This window comes from Rana temporaria, chromosome 1 (assembly GCF_905171775.1).
Source record: "Rana temporaria chromosome 1, aRanTem1.1, whole genome shotgun sequence".
Taxonomy (NCBI): Eukaryota; Metazoa; Chordata; class Amphibia; order Anura; family Ranidae; genus Rana; species Rana temporaria.
In genome coordinates this window covers 271,203,364-271,220,478 of record NC_053489.1, presented here as the reverse complement: position 1 = coordinate 271,220,478, position 17,115 = coordinate 271,203,364, and the positions used below count along the sequence as shown (strand labels likewise).

General features: G+C 43.8%; 1 protein-coding gene across 3 annotated transcripts in view; it reads right to left on the bottom strand.

The window, feature by feature from the left end:
* Nucleotides 1-3,152: 3,152 nt before the first annotated feature.
* GOLM1 (golgi membrane protein 1) overlaps nt 3,153-17,115 on the bottom strand; it is a 115,814-nt gene continuing 101,851 nt past the window's right edge. For all 3 annotated transcript variants that reach the window (XM_040355512.1, XM_040355510.1, XM_040355511.1), the window contains one exon: nt 3,153-6,274. In XM_040355512.1, the coding sequence (XP_040211446.1) occupies nt 6,207-6,274 (68 nt within the window). In that variant the 3' untranslated portion in view covers nt 3,153-6,206. The remainder of the gene's footprint in view (nt 6,275-17,115) is intronic.

Here is a 17,115-nt window from a genome sequence, read left to right as displayed (position 1 = left end):
AATTTGTGTCTCTCCCCTTTGGCGTGGCATCGGCACCAAGGGTGTTTACCAAGGTGCTTGCCTCAATTCTCGCCCTACTAAGACAACGTGGCATCACTATCATGGGCTACTTGGACTCAGAATTAGATGTGAGCGTGTCTATAACCTGTCAAACCCTCCGTCACTTTAGTTGGGTACTGAACATTCAGAAGTCAGTAATGGTACCGACTCAACACCTAGTATATCTGAGGTTGATTCTGGACTCCTCAGAGGCAAAGGTTTTCTTTCCTGTGGAAAAGTTGCAGACCCTTCGGGCTGCGGTGCGGCAGTCGACATCCCAGAAATGGTCGTCGCTCCGCTTTTGCATGCAAGTCCTGGGCCTCATGGTGGCCTCCTTCGAGGCAGTACCATATGCACAATCTCACACGCGAGTGCTACAAAAGGAAATTCTGTCCAGATGAGACAAGCGCCCATCATCTCTGGATTATAAAATTTGGGTGAGCCACCTGGTCAGGACCTCCCTTGTTTGGTGGCTGACCTCAACGGCACTTCTGAACTTCCTTTTCACTGGATAGTCATCACGACGGACGCCAGCCTTACCGGTTGGGGGGGGGGGGGGGTTCAGTCGACACAGGGTCACTGGTCTCCGGAGGATTCCCACTTGCCGATCAATGTCCTGGAACGTCGGACAATCAGGCTGTGCCTCTCTACATGGTCTCAGAGGCTACAGGGGCGTCCAGTCGGACAACGCCATGGCAGTGGCATATGTCAACCATCAAGGAGGAACAAGAAGCTCGGCTGCAGCATTGGAGGTCGCTCACATCTTAAGGTGGGCAGAAAGGAGCATCCTGGCCCTGTCGACCGTATACAATTCCGGGCATGGAAAATTGGCAGGCGGACTACCTGAGTCGCCAGATGCTGGACCAAGAAGGAATGGTCTCTGCACCCGGATGTGTTTCAGCTCCTCTGCCAGAGATGGGGTACGCCAGACGTAGATCTCCTGGCGTCCCGACTCAATTGGAAAGTATTGAGGTTTGTGGCCATGTCAAGAGACCCATGGGCAGACGCAACAGATGCGTTAGTGGCACTGTGGAGTCAGTACCGGCTAATCTATGCCTTCCCTCCTCTAAAGCTCCTTCCTCATCTGCTTCGCAGACTGGAGGCAGAGGGGATTCCTATGATCCTAATTGATTCGGATTGGCCTTGGCGTCCTTGGTACGCCGATCTAGTGCGTCTGGTAGCAGACGCCCCTTGACGTCTACCGCTGAGAGAGGACCTGCTGTCACAAGGTCCCATACTGCATCCTGCTTTACAGTCGCTGTCTTTAACGGCATGGCTACTGAAAGCCAGGTACTAAGAGACCGGGGCCTATCGGATTCTGCGATTCCTACCATGAGGAAGGCTAGGAAGTTGTCCTCAAGGAGGATTTACCATCGCACTTGGAGAGCTTACTTAGCCCCTTTGCGAGGAAATGAAGTGGAATCCACAGACCTGCTGTTCTTACAGTGCGCCTTAAGCACGATTAAGGGACAGATATCTGCCCTGGCTGTTTTTTTTTAGCGACCCCTGGCGGCCCACAATCTAGTGAGAACATTTGTACAAGGGGTTCGGCATGTGGCCCCACCACCGTTTGAAGAGATCAGGGAGATTCCCTTGTTCACACTTTCTTAGAAGGTGGTCTTTTTGGTGGCGGTCACGTCAGTTAGACGCGTTTGAGCTGGTAGCCTTGTCATGCAAGGCTCCCTATCTGATCTTCCACAAGGATAAGGTGGTGCTGCGTCCGCAGCTTTCCTTTCTACACAAGGTTGTCTCGGCCTTCCATCTCAATGAAGACATTGTACTTCCATCCTTGTGTCCTTATCCGTCGCACCCTAGAGAGGCGGTGTTACATTCCTTGGACGTTGTCCGAGCTCTGAGAGTATACTTATCTACTACTGCTCCGTTCCGGAGGTCAGACTCTATGTTTGTTTCGGTGGCTGGTCCCAAAAAGGGCCTAACGGTCTCGTCTGCCACCATCTCAAGATGGATCCGACAGATAGTGATTCAGGCTTACGCCATAAGGGGTTGGGTGCCCCCCTTTCCCGTCACGGTGCATTCGACCAGGGCAATAGGGGCCTCTTGGGCTTTCCAACACCAAGCGTCTGTTTCCCAGGTGTGTAAGGTGGCGACCTGATCGTCCGTTCACACTTTCACAGAATTCTACAAGGTTGATGCGAGTGCATCTTTGGATGCTTCTTTCGGCCGCAAAGATTTGCTGGCGGCTGTTTAAGAGTTGCAACTCCTCAGTTTAGGAGCTCTGTTTTGGGGTAAATTTTAATTGTATGCTGTTCCCACCCCTCGTTTTGACACTGCTTTGGGACGTCCCACTTTGTCAAGATTAAGGCTGTGCCTGTCCACGAGCGAAAGAGAAAATAGGATTTTATACTCACTGTAAAATCTTTTTCTCTAAGTTAATGGACGGACACAGCACCCACCCCTCCTTTATGTTTGTACTGCTTTTTGACGAACTGATCTGTGAGATGCAGAGAGTGGGGTTATACCCAGAGGGCCCGCCTGTAGAGTGTGTATGATGTGTTTAAACATTTACTATAAGTTTCTGCCTAGTCACTACTAAAGGAAGGCCAACACCCACTTTGTCAAGATTAAGGCGGTGTCTGTCCATGAACTCGGAGAAAAAGATTTTATGGCGAGTATAAAATCCTATTTTTTTTGACCACCGACTCAAAATCCTTCAATGCCTGTCCTTGTTGAGATATCGCTGTCATTTCTGATTACATCTCTAGTGCATGCAGTTGAACATGTATTCCTTTGAAAACTTACTTGCTTTGGAAGATAAATTCACCTCCAATGTAGGTGTGTGGATGCTGCAATATGTAAAACTTGGGTGTACCTTCTGGTGTGAGCAAACCCCCAACTGGTGTAGCGTACAGCCACTGCTAATCAGCCTGTACAAATCATTGGCAGGCAGCAGCTATATATAAAAATCTAAATAAAAAAACCTGAGCAGCTGCATGAATACAGAATGATTGTATAAGGCCCTGTAAACATGTAGCTGTTGGGATTCTTGTGGATTGGCATATGGCCACCTCCTACCATTGATCTCTATACAGGGTGAATAGTGGTGGTTGTACGTTGCACCTGTCACTCTGAGCAGAAAACAAAATGCAGCCATGTGCATGAAGCCTTAAACATTTTATTCCACACTGACATTTCCAAGTCCCTGATAACATTTCCTTGTCACATAAGTAAATGAGACATACATATTGCTTCAGAGTGTAATCTCTATTTTAATACAAATACAACAAAAAAGGTCATAAATTAAAAACAGTTGAACAATTTAACCTACGCCATGAACAATACAGTACTATCCCATTTAAAATTACAAATTATTCCTATTAAAGAAGTACAAATAAATTGATTTTATTTTAAGAAGAAAAAAAAATAAAACATTTTGGAAAATTAGCCTGCATTTCAAATGTCAGTTAACCTGAACAAATCCTGGGTCAGGAATAAGTTTTAGCTACATTCATAGTACATGGAACACAGTCATATGTTTGATATTAAGGCACAAAATCATGCATTTAGGATTTTGTTAATAGAGACGCTTTGGTGAACTTATTTCTGTAGAAGTGAAACATAAAAGCTGGCAATTTCAATGTGAAGTTTATTTTATTATAATAACCTTTGTGTGTAATGGCTATATACAACACGGTTTGAACCTTGATGCTGGGAAATACAATATGAACCATCATAGTCCTCTATATGAACAGCAGGTGCTATTTAGTTGCCAGAACATAGGCTCCAATTGGCTGAAGTCTAACTACAGTCTGTCCCACTAACCCAGAGAGCATGCACTCCCTGGGTGGGTATGTAAAATACCGGCTCTGCTGTAGGTTGCTGCTTAAACACCATCGACAACAACATTCAGCAATTCATTGCATTGTTTGATGTGGGGGTGTATGCATAGGCACTGCAACATGGACAAAAGTATATATGTACATTGCATGTACCCCAAGTTCATGTCATACCAGGGTGAGCAAGAGCCCTGTGTCCAAATGGAAGGTATGGATTAGCATGTTATGGTGCCTGCTATTGCAAAAGAATGCTGGTTAATAATTTACTGTCCAACACTAGGCTGCTTTAGGCCCAAAGCTATATTAACAGCCCTTACAAGTGCCAAAAGCAGGAGCTCACTGTGTTCAGCTTACTGGATACATTCTTCTGAGCCATGGTTCAGTAAACACAGGCATACAGTGAAACCTTTGCTTAGCACGGTGTCTAACTGACCTGCCAATGTGTAATGTGAAAGAATGAGTCTTTTCAGACGTGGTGTTCAGGGCATATTAGTATCAGTTCCCTAAAACAGTATTTACATAGTAAGTTTCCACAAAGGTCTAGTGAGGAAAGCAGAAAATGGAGTTATCCCAGGTAGAGATAGAACAGCTCATGGGATAAATACCAATTTATGGGAAAGAGAAGCTTTTAAAGATTTTGTGAACTGAACATTTTGATGCAGAAATTAAATAAGAAAACAAACCTATTTAAAATGACTTAAGTGGCTTTGTGAAATTACGTAGTATTGTGCAGTGCTGGGCTTCTCTTTCACAAATGGGGAATGGAGTGATGTTTTAAGACAGCAAACATGTTTAGCATGCATACCCTGATCATTTAGTGTGTGAATGTTAAAAACTAATCACTTATTTTGCTGGTGTCTAGAGTGCCGTTGCGGCTACACATGCATGCACAAAACACAACCTTTTATATGTACCAGTATCCAATACTTTAAAGTAGATTCAACATTGGGACCCAATAAACACGTGCTCACTTTCTATTACCTTTGGTTATGTGTGGATCTGCATGAGCCTTTTTTCTTTACCATGGCTAACAGAGGGAATAGGAGGTAAGGCAGTGGCCACTGGGACCCTATTCACAGATACAGATCAGGGGGACATTTTTGTAATTGCAGCCTCAAGCTGAACAAGAGACTTAAAGTGCGTTTCTGAATTTATGGCAACTTTAATTAAACCAAAATGGTTTGCACTGCCATTGCTCTTAAAGTGTGTCTAGCTGTTATTGTCATTCTCAGCTCCCACTCAAGGAGTCACTGACCCAAACAAATCTGCAGGAAGGGAGTTGTGACTTTATAGATGAGTCCCTGACCCAGTAAACAGTGGAGTTAAGCATAATGGCAAGGGAACAATGGAAGTACCCAGTTTTCTGTGTTGACTAACTAAAGTGTTGCTCTTCTCTGAATCTTTGTAATGGAAGTAAACTGGGGCAAAGTGAATGACCCAATGACTTATTTCTCTTTGGGAATCACTCGAGTTCTAAACTCTGCCCTCTCATACCTTTTGACCAAGCAAATCGCCCTCCCGCAGCTGCATTAATAGCCAATGTATAAGAATAATCAAAAATGCAAAGCAAAACCCGCTCATAACAGTAAGAGATGGGTGGCTCATAGAGCTTGTGTACAGAGATCTCACCTTTAGAGTCCCTGAGAGACAGAAGATGGTTGTTTGTTACTATATACAGTATACTACAGTTCTGGGGATCACTACTTTAGTCTCACCAATTTTACTTGGAAAGACCTGCATTGGTGTTGGCTATGACTTGGAACAGGAGTAAGGTATTGGAAGAACTGGTAACTTCACAAACAAAACCTGATGGGAAATATGAATGAATAAGGCAACTGCATGATGTGCTGATGACAGATTCTATAAATCAAAATCATTGACAATAAGGCATTCACTGTTAAAAGAAAAAAGTTGAGCACTATTCTGAAAAATATTTTAGTCTGATAACCGTTTAAAAAAAAAAAGTAATGATAGTATTCAATAATCAAAATTCCTTTTTATATATATTTTTTAAATAACACTCTCAGGGATGCTTACAGCAGATAGCATTTATTCCCATTTATGTACTTTAAAAAATAGGAGATAAAAAGGAGTCAGTCCACCTACCGAATACGGTTGTATGTATAAACTGCCTACATACAGTATAGTTATCAGAATAAAATATGTTCTGCAATAGTGGTTCTTTATCAAAAACTCCAATACAAAATTGTTTTAAATAAAAAAAAAAAAAAAAAAAAAAAGTTAAAACCTCCTTCAAGTCCCACTTGCTTGTGCTGAATTATGCAATTGTCTTGTTGACAGCAAAAGTCTTAAAAAGGGACAAAACAGTCCGATTTAGTTTCAAGAGTCTATATGAGGGGGGAGTTCTTATTTTTAGGTTGGGTTGTCCTCTGCTTCTTGATCAGCTGCCTGTCCATTCACTCCAATTTGGATTTTATTATCTGTAAAAAAACAAACAAACAAAAAACACTTGTAGTTTACTGAGTAATAATCAATATGTGTATTTTTATTTTTAAGGAAGAACACATGAAATGGTTTTAGACCTTGCATGTTATTTATAACAGATCACTTCTATAAAAACTGGGGGGATGGAATATAAAAAGTGGCACCCACAACAAGCATGAAGTACAACAGTCCTTCCACAGTCAATGGGGACTTAAAGAATAACTTAAAAACCGCTTAGCTAAATCAATATACCAAGCGATACCGAGCCATGTGGCAAATCTGTTTTAGGGCATGTTCACACCTGTGGACAGAGCAGCACTTTTGTGCAGCAGAAAAATGCAACGCTCTGTAGGGAGACACAGAAAACAATGAACTCTATGTGCTCACTCCACACATCAATGCAGCCGTCAGCTGCAGGGCAGAAATGTTGAACTTCTTTTATGTGCAAAGCAGTGTGGAAAAATGCAAACTCAGCACAGTAAAACCAATGCAGCATTTGAGAACAAAAATTAAATGATTGGGATTCGAACCAGCGACCGACCCTTTTGCTGCTCGGCTAAAGTGCCAACCACTACACCACTGTGCTGGAATGAGAGTGATCTCATTACGTGTTCAGGTCAGTGTAATCATTTTTTATTTACATTCATCTGTACAACACAAATAAGACCTCTGCTCTGCATCCATTTTGAATTATGTGGCATTTTTCACTAAAGGAATAGAAATTGTTCACTTATAGGTTAAAGCGGTTCTCCACCCTAAAGTGAAGTCCCGCTGATCGGAACCCTCCCCCCCTCCGGTGTCACATTTGACACCTTTCAGGGGGGAGGGGCGTGCAGATACCTGTCTAAAGACAGGTATTTGCACCCACTTCCGGCCCGGCATTCACGGGCAAAAGACGGACAATGCGTCACATCCCGTCGCCCCCCCCCCCCCGTTGTGTGCTGGGAACACTCGGCTCCCAGCACACAGCGGGAGCCAATCGGCGGGCGCGACTCGCGCATGCGCCGTAGGGAACCGGGCAGTGAAGCTGCAGCGCTTCACTTCCTGGTTCCCTCAGCGTGAATGGAGGGGGGAGCAGCAGGGTGACGAGCGATCGCTCGTCATCTGCTGTGGACGGCGCTGGACTCCAGGACAGGCAAGTGTCCTTATATTAAAAGTCAGCAGCTGCAGTATTTGTAGCTGCTGGCTTTTAATATTTTTTTTTGGCGGAACATCCGCTTTAAAGCTGTATTGACTTTAATCAACCAATCGTATGCTAGCAAAAAGCCAATTTTTTTTTTGTAAGTTGTATCCTGAAAGTGAAAACAGGTTCAGCGTATTTACCATCATTAAATCTGCAAAGTAAACATACATTTTTCACAGTAAAAAATTGCCTTCTCAAGTGAACAACCTGTACTCCTTTAGTAAATTAACCTCATAAGGGCAATGCACTTCAGAAATCACCATTTATAACTCCTAAACTTGGCTATACATTGTTAGTTCAGCCAAAAAAAAAAAAAAAAGAGAGAAAATAACAGATTCCCCAAAAAAATAAGGTGGATGAAGCGTTACATAGCCACCCTGGCGGTAGGATTATGTCAGATTTTTGGTGCTGAAAGCGGTACAATTGTTTTGCATAGAAATGTGGCTTTTATATTGTAGGCCTGCAATTCTTAGTAAGAACACATTTAAATCTGTCCAAACAAGAGTCTAGTAGACATCCCGGGTATGAAAGTTTGAAACCTGAAATCAAATATTATAATTAACTATACATTTTTTTTTAATAATCATAAATAAGAAGAAGAATTTCCCCCACGATTCACTATCGCTTAATTCTGCAAGTGATTCTAATTCACCATCGCTGTTTTCTAGCTGGTCTAGAACCACTTTTGACGTAAAAGGAACACTTTTTGGTTGCCATGGACAATCTTAAGTTTCCAGGCAGAAAGCACAGTATATATAATAAAACTACATGAAGGGCACTGGACAAAGCACTAGGGGGACAAAGGGGATGATTTGATATAGTAATGTAATCTTACAGATTACAGTGTACTGTATACAGACGTCCTCCCAGAGTTAACGAACCGCCCGGTAATTTTTTGCGATACAGCACGGTGTTATTTTAACCAACAATTGCGTGACCGTGCGAAGATGTACCCAAATAAAATTGATGTCCTTTTTCCCTCCACAAATAGAGCTTAATTTTGGTGGTATTTGATCACCTCTGTGGTTTTTATTTTTTGAGCTATAAACCAAAAAAAGCGACAGTTTCGAAAAAAAAAAAAAAAATATGTAGTTTCTGCTTTAATGCATATCCAAAATAAAAGAAAACATGTATTCATCATCAGTTTAGGCCAATATGTATGCTTCTACATCAGGGGTCCTCAAACTACAGCCCGCCAGGGGGATTTACACGGCCCACTGACTGCCCCTTTAACATCACAGCACTCCCCCTCCCCTCTGCTACAATTATCATACAAGACGAGAAACATGACAGGTCCGGACAAAGGGTGGGACCTTTTGAGTTGAGAAGCAGGCAAATGGGTACTAGGCAGTGGGGCGGTCCTAGCAATCAATCACGTGCCTTTCACTTGCAAAGTCCCGCCCTTTGTCCGGACCTACCATGCTTTGCGTCTTCTGTGATTAAGGTAGCAAAGGGGAGGGTGAGTGCTGCAATGCAATACCGCTGGAGGGCTCTGTGTTGCGGGGGAGGGGGGTGGATCTGGTATGAGGCAGGGCCTTGTGTTTTGGGGGGGGGTCTGTTATGGAGGGCTCTGTGTTGCACGACAAATATTCCTTTATATCTCAATAAGTGTATATTGATTGGTTTGCACGAAAGGTATAGAGTCTACAAAATAGGCGATAAGATTTATAGATGCAATAAAGTGGGGTTCCGCGCATCCTAACACGCAGACATGGTGAAAAATAAATATAAATACTAATCTGTGAAGACGTGGAAGAGAGCAAACAGAGGCTCAATATCATCAAGTGAAAAATAAATATATATGTAAATGTCCAAACTTCAAAGTAAAAATAAAGTAAAATACAATAAAATAAGGGTCACTGAAATACAGTCAATAACCGTGATAAAAAGTGTCCAAAGTAGGATGAAAAATAAATAAATAAATTGTGGTAATCCAATGCTAATGTTAATATAGGCTGCCAGAGAAATGTAACTGATGTGATCTCAGAGCAATCCAATAAAAAAGTGTTGCCAGACGGGTGTAATAATCCCTCCCTGGGCTCCCGGGGACTCTTACCTCCGCGCAGATAATAAAATGCATCCACTGCAGGTGTCACTACCGATCCTCCGTATACAGGCTCCACCAATCTTCCTTAGATATCCATGGCCGGGTCCTCAATCCGTCCAGACAATAAGTGTGCCCAAGAGGAAAGCAGGGGAAACACAAAAACAAAGGAGGGGACTCCAATCGTGAAGTAGTAAGCACAGGAAATGTTTAATAAGAGGAAAAAACTGCGCTTACATGCGATCTGACAGATTACAGCAAAAAACTTTTCAAAACGAGCGGCGTTTCAAGCGCCTGTATACGTCACTCCAGGTGTACGTCCTCCCGTCCAATCCCTACGCGTTACGACACGTGTCACGTGTCTTCATCTGGGGAATCCGATTGGCGGTTGTGGTGTTTAAGTATCCAAGCGACAGGAAATAATGCCGTGGCCATTTTGTTGGAGTCCAACACATAACACAGATTCTGCCCATTCATTACAATGCATAGCAGAGGGTGTCACTAAATAGGACGCCGCGGCTTGGAAGTCACTTTTACCTTTACCTTTTCTGGAATATTATGGCCCATTACTTTATTATATATAAGTACATGAGAGCCGTCACTTTAGTGATTTCCAAGCCGCGGCGTCCTATTTAGTGACACCCTCTGCTATGCATTGTAATGAATGGGCAGAATCTGTGTTATGTGTTGGACTCCAACAAAATGGCCACGGCATTATTTCCTGTCGCTTGGATACTTAAACAAACACCACAACCGCCAATCGGATTCCCCAGATGAAGACACGTGACACATGTCGTAACGCGTAGGGATTGGACGGGAGGACGTACACAGGCGCTTGAAACGCCGCTCGTTTTGAAAAGTTTTTTGCTGTAATCTGTCAGATCGCATGTAAGCGCAGTTTTTTCCTCTTATTAAACATTTCCTGTGCTTACTACTTCACGATTGGAGTCCCCTCCTTTGTTTTTGTGTTTCCCCTGCTTTCCTCTTGGGCACACTTATTGTCTGGACGGATTGAGGACCCGGCCATGGATATCTAAGGAAGATTGGTGGAGCCTGTATACGGAGGATCGGTAGTGACACCTACAGTGGATGCATTTTATTATCTGCGCGGAGGTAAGAGTCCCGGGAGCCCAGGGAGGGATTATTACACCCGTCTGGCAACACTTTTATTGGATTGCTCTGAGATCACATCAGTTACATTTCTCTGGCAGCCTATATTAACATTAGCATTGGATTACCACAATTTATTTATTTATTTTTCATCCTACTTTGGACACTTTATCATGGTTATTGACTGTATTTCAGTGACCCTTATTTTATTGTATTTTACTTTATTTTTACTTTGAAGTTTGGACATTTACATATATATTTATTTTTCACTTGATGATATTGAGCCTCTGTTTGCTCTCTTCCACGTCTTCACAGATTAGTATTTATATTTATTTTTCACCATGTCTGCGTGTTAGGATGCGCGGAACCCCACTTTATTGCATTTGTATATTTGTGTGTATTGTAAACACTTTAGGTTTTGCAGCACCCACTGCTACACTTTGTTTAGGGTTTTTACATTGAGGGTCCATATTAGCGCAAAAGCACTGTCTCTTTATACACTTGATAAGATTTATAGACTTACTTTTTATTTATTTTTTACTGGTAATGACAGCGATCTGTGAATTTCTGTGAATTTTAGCGGGACTGCAACATTGCGGCAGACAAATCTGACCCCAAGTGACACTTTTTGGGGACCAGTGACACCTAAAGTGATCAGTTTGTTAAAAAAAAAAAAAAAATGCACGGATTACTGTATAAATGACACTGGCAGGAAAGGGGTTAACTACAGGGGCAAAGGGTTAAGTGTGTTCCCAACTGTGTGAGGGGGGGGGGGGGAGGAGTGCTGACAGGAACAACACAGATCGCTGTTCCTGATCACTAGGATCGCTGTTCCCCTGTCAGAATAGAGATCCGCCTCATTTACATAGGCTGATCTCCATTCTGCCTCTCTGTACTGTGATTGCGGGTGGCTGGCGGACTATCGCACATCGGCTCCTCCTCCGCGCATTGGGCGCACGCGCGCACACACAATCTATTGCATATATTTATTCTATTGCAATGACATGCGCGTACGTTGTTTCACGCAATAGAGCCGTCCAGTCGCAGTATGTATATGGTGGGCAGTCTTTAATCACTTAACGATGGCCCACTGTATATATACGTCCTGTTTTTAAAGATGGATATCTCAGTAACGGCAGCAGCTGCTGCCACAACTGAGGTATCCATCTTTACAGTGGTCGGCCGTGTAAACGATAACGGCGGTCTCCGCGGCGGATTTGCCGCGAGATCGCCGTTATCGGTGGCGGGAGAGGGCCCCACCCCCTCCCACCGCTCTTCCGTGCCCTCCGCCGCTTACCGGAGCCGTCGGTAGCGGCGGAGGAGATCGGATGCTGCCAGCTCGTGTGTGAGGACTTGAGTGAGGGCAAGATGGCCCCCACCCGTCCTCATGGCTCTGCTGGGCGGAAGTGACGTCAAAACGTCAGTCCCGCCCAGCCTCTTAAAGAGACAATTTTTTTGTTGTCATTTTTTTAAATGACAAATTTTCCTTTTTTTTTTTTTTTTTTTTTTTTGCTTTTAAGTCTAAATATGAGATCTGAGGTCTTTTTGACCCCAGATCTCATATTTAAGAGGACCTGTCATGCTTTTTTCTATTACAAGGGATGTTTACATTCCTTATAATAAAAAAAAAAAAAAAAATATCACTTTTATTCCTATTTCAGTGTAAAAAATAATAAAATCAATAAAAACTAGAAAAGATACAATTTCTGGGGAAATTGTGCGGCGTGGTCTTGCCTCCACCAATACTCCTGACTGGAGACGGTGCCCCTGGAGATGTAAATGTGATCCAACAGTGTGTCGAGCCAGTTCGGTCCATTGCCCCATCAAAAACTGCTCCATTAAAAACTACCCCATCAAAACTGCACCATCCTATTTGCCCCATCAAAAACTGGTTGCTATGGAGGGTTGCTATGGACTGGTTGCTATGGACTGGTTGCTATGGTTGGGTTCCTATGGACGGTTGCTATGGACTGGTTGCTATGGACCGGTTGCTATGGACGGTAGCTATGGACTGGTTTCTATGGACGGGTTGCTATGGACAGGTTGCTATGGACTGGTTGCTATGGACTGGTTGCTATGGACTGGTTGCTATGGACGGTTGCTATGGTCTGGTTGCTATGGACGGTTGCTATGGACTGGTTGCTATGGACCGGTTGCTATGGACGGGTTGCTATGGAGTGGTTGCTATGGACTGGTTTCTATGGACTGGTTGCTATGGACCGGTTGCTATGGACCGGTTGCTATGTATGGTTGCTATATGCAGAGCATGCAGAAGTTACGCAGAGCCAAAAAAACTGAGCCATATCACCTCACAGTGTGTGGGAGGAGCTATAGAAAGCCCTCACAGATGTGTGTATGAAGGATTTTACCTCAGCGTCTCCTAGGAAACCAATGTAAACATATGCAAACACACTCGAGTCTCAAACTGGCGGCCCTCCAGCTGTTGCAAAACTACAAGTCCAATGAGGCATTGCAAGAATGACAGTTATCAGCATGACTCCCACAGGCAGAGGCATGATGGGACTTGTAGTTTTACAACAGCTGGAGGGCCACCAGTTTGAGACCCTTGCAAGCAGAGGAAAGTTCCCTCAGCCTTGTGTGGGAGGAGCCAACTCACCTCACAGCTGTTTGTGAGGTGTTATTAAACTCCTCAGCGTCTCCTAGGAAACCAATTGTTTGGTTTGCAGGCTCTCTGTAAACACAGCAGAAATTGAGGAATTTTTTTTTAATACTTGTCCTTCAAATTAAGGTATTTACCTCACAGAAAACACCTCACAGCTACCTCACAACTGTGTGTATGAAGGTATTTACCTCACAGAAAACGCCTCACAACTACCTCACAACTGTGTGTATGAAGGTATTTACCTCACAGAAAACACCTCACAACTGCCTCACAACTGTGTGGGAGGAGCTATAGAATCCCCTTACAGCTGTGCATGAGGAGTTTTTATTACCTCAGCGTCTCCTAGGAAACCAATGTAAACATAAGCATGCAGCCTCTAAGCAGAGACTCAGATCCTGGATTTTTCTTAAATACTTGTCCTATTCAAATGATTGCATTTTAAAAACTATAAATCCTACAGCGAATATCTTTATATTTTACGAATCACAAGACCCAGACCTACATTTTGATGTATAGTATGTCTCTGAAATTATAAAATTGAAGGCACAGTCGCAGTTTACAAATTCCAAAGCAGATTTTAGTTTTCTAAACTTTGACCTCCATTGAAATAATGGATGGCGTAGGTTGCAAACAAATTATCATATTGTGAAAACGGTTTGATCAATCACTTAGCCATGAACACATCTGGTGGCAGCAGGGATAGCTGAACGTTTTGATATAAGATTTGTGTAGGTCGGCTTGAAAATGAGGGAGTGGTCGCAGTTTACAAATCATGTGCTGATTTTTCATTTTTAGAAATCCCACACTCTAGCTCTCCCCATTCATTCCTATGGGAAAATTTTGCCGCAAAAATGACGATATTTCGCGAACAATTCGGCGAAACGTTCCACACAGTAATAGCCCACCGATCGGGAACAATCCGCACGATTCGATATATTACTCGTCTATGTAGTGTAAAAACTGTGGGAAGAGTTAGGGTGGCAAATTTGGCTATAATAAGAATAATAAGAACTAGAAAAGATACAATTTCTGGGGAAATTGTGGGGCGTGGTCTTGCCTCCACCAATACTCCTGACTGGAGACGGTGCCCCTGGAGATGTAAATGTGATCCAACCGTGTGTCGATCCAATTCGGTCCATTGCCCCTAAAAACTAGCCCATCAAAACTGCACCATCAAAACTGCACCATCCTATTTGCCCCATCAAAAACTGGCTGCTATGGAGGGTTGCTATGGACTGGTTGCTATGGAGTGGTTGCTATGGAGTGGTTGCTATGGACTGGTTGCTATGGACTGGTTGCTATGGAGGGTTGCTATGGAGGGTTGCTATGGACTGGTTGCTATGGAGGGTTGCTATGGACTGATGGCTATGGACTGGTTGCTATGGACGGGTTGTTATGGACGGTTGGTATGGACTGGTTGCTATGGACGGTTGCTATGGATGGTTGCTATGGACTGGATGCTATGGAGGGTTGCTATGGAATGGTTGCTATGGAGTGGTTGCTATGGAGGGTTGCTATGGACGGATTGCTATGGACTGTTGCTATGGACTGGTTGCTATGGACGGTTGCTATGGACTGGTTGCTATGGACTGGTTGCTATAGACGGTTGCTATGGAGTGGTTGCTATGGAGGGTTGCTATGGACTGGTTGCTATGGACGGTTGCTAGGGACTGGTTGCTAGGGACTGGTTGCTATGGAGTGGTTGCTATGGAGGGTTGCTATGGAGTGGTTGCTATGGAGGGTTGCTATGGACAGGTTGCTATGGACTGGTTGCTATGGACTGGTTGCTATGGACTGGTTGCTATGGACTGGTTACTATGGAGTGGTTGCTATGGACAGTTGCTATGGACAGGTTGCTATGGACAGGTTGCTATGGACTGGTTGCTATGGACTGGTTGCTATAGACGGTTGCTATGGAGTGGTTGCTATGGAGTGGTTGCTATGGACTGGTTGCTAGGGACTGATGGCTATGGATGGGTTGCTATGGACGGTTGCTATGGACTGGTTGCTATGGACTGGTTGCTATGGAGGGTTGCTATGGAGGGTTGCTATGGAATGGTTGCTATGGACAGTTGCTATGGACAGTTGCTATGGACTGGTTGCTATGGACTGGTTGCTATGGACGGTTGCTTTGGACTGGTTGCTATAGACGGTTGCTATGGAGGGTTGCTAGGGACGGGTTGCTATGGAGGGTTGCTAGGGACGGGTTGCTAGGGACTGGTTGCTAGGGACTGGTTGCTAGGGACTGGTTGCTAGGGACTGGTTGCTATGGAGTGGTTGCTAGGGACTGGTTGCTATGGAGTGGTTGCTATGGAGTGGTTGCTAGGGACTGGTTGCTATGGACTGGTTGCTAGGGACTGGTTGCTAGGGACTGGTTGCTAGGGACTGGTTGCTAGGGACTGGTTGCTATGGACTGGTTGCTATGGAGTGGTTGCTATGGAGTGGTTGCTATGGAGTGGTTGCTATGGACGGTTGCTAGGGACTGGTTGCTAGGGACTGGTTGCTATGGAGTGGTTGCTATGGAGTGGTTGCTAGGGACTGGTTGCTATGGACTGGTTGCTATGGACTGGTTGCTATGGACTGGTTGCTATGGACTGGTTGCTATGCATGGTTGCTATATGCAGAGCATGCAGAAGTTACGCAGAGCCAAAAAAAACTGAGCCATATCACCTCACAGTGTGTGGGAGGAGCTATAGAAAGCCCTCACAGATGTGTGTATATGAAGGATTTTACCTCAGCGTCTCCTAGGAAACCAATGTAAACATATGCAAACACACTCTAGCAGAGGAAAGTTCCCTCAGCCTTGTGTGGGAGGAGCCAACTCACCTCACAGCTGTTTGGGAGGTGTTATTAAACCCCTCAGCGTCTCCTAGGAAACCAATTGTTTGGTTTGCAGGCTCTCTGTAAACACAGCAGAAATTGAGGATTTTTTTTGAATACTTGTCCTTCAAATGAAGGTATTTACCTCACAGAAAACACCTCACAACTACCTCACAACTGTGTGTATGAAGGTATTTACCTCACAAAAAACACCTCACAGAAAACACCTCACAACTGCCTCACAACTGTATGTATGAAGGTATTTACCTCACAGAAAACACCTCACAACTGACTCACAACTGTATGTATGAAGGTATTTACCTCACAGAAAACACCTCACAACTGCCTCACAACTGTGTGGGAGGAGCTATAGAATTCCCTTACAGCTGTGCGTGAGGAGTTTTAGTTACCTCAGCGTCTCCTAGGAAACCAATGTAAACATAAGCATGCAGCCTCTAAGCAGAGACTCAGATCCTGGATTTTTCTTAAATACTTGTCCTATTCAAATGATTGTATTTTAAAAACTATAAATCGTACAGCGAAGACCCTTGCTCTAAGCAGAGGAAAGTTCCCTGAGTCATATCACCACAGTGTGTGGGAGGAGCTATAGAAAGCCCTCACAGATGTGTGTATTAAGGTTTTTACCTCAGCGTCTCCTAGGAAACCAATATAAACATATACAAGCAGCTAAGCAGAGGAAAGTTCCCTCAGCCTTGTGTGGGAGGAGCCAACTCACACTCACAGCTGTTTGTGAGCAGTTATAAAACTCCACAGCGTCTCCTAGGAAACCAATTGTTTGGTTTGCAGCCTCTCTGTAAACACAGCAGAAATTGAGGAATGTCTTTTATTACATGTCCTGTTCAAATGGTTGTATTTTAAAAACTATAAATCGTACAGCGAATATCTTTATATTTTACGAATCACAAGACCCAGACCTACATTTTGATGTATAGTATGTCTCTGAAATAATAAAATTGAAGGCACAGTCGCAGTTTACAAATTCCAAAGATGATTTTAGTTTTCTAAACTTTGACCTCCATTGACTTCCATTGAAATA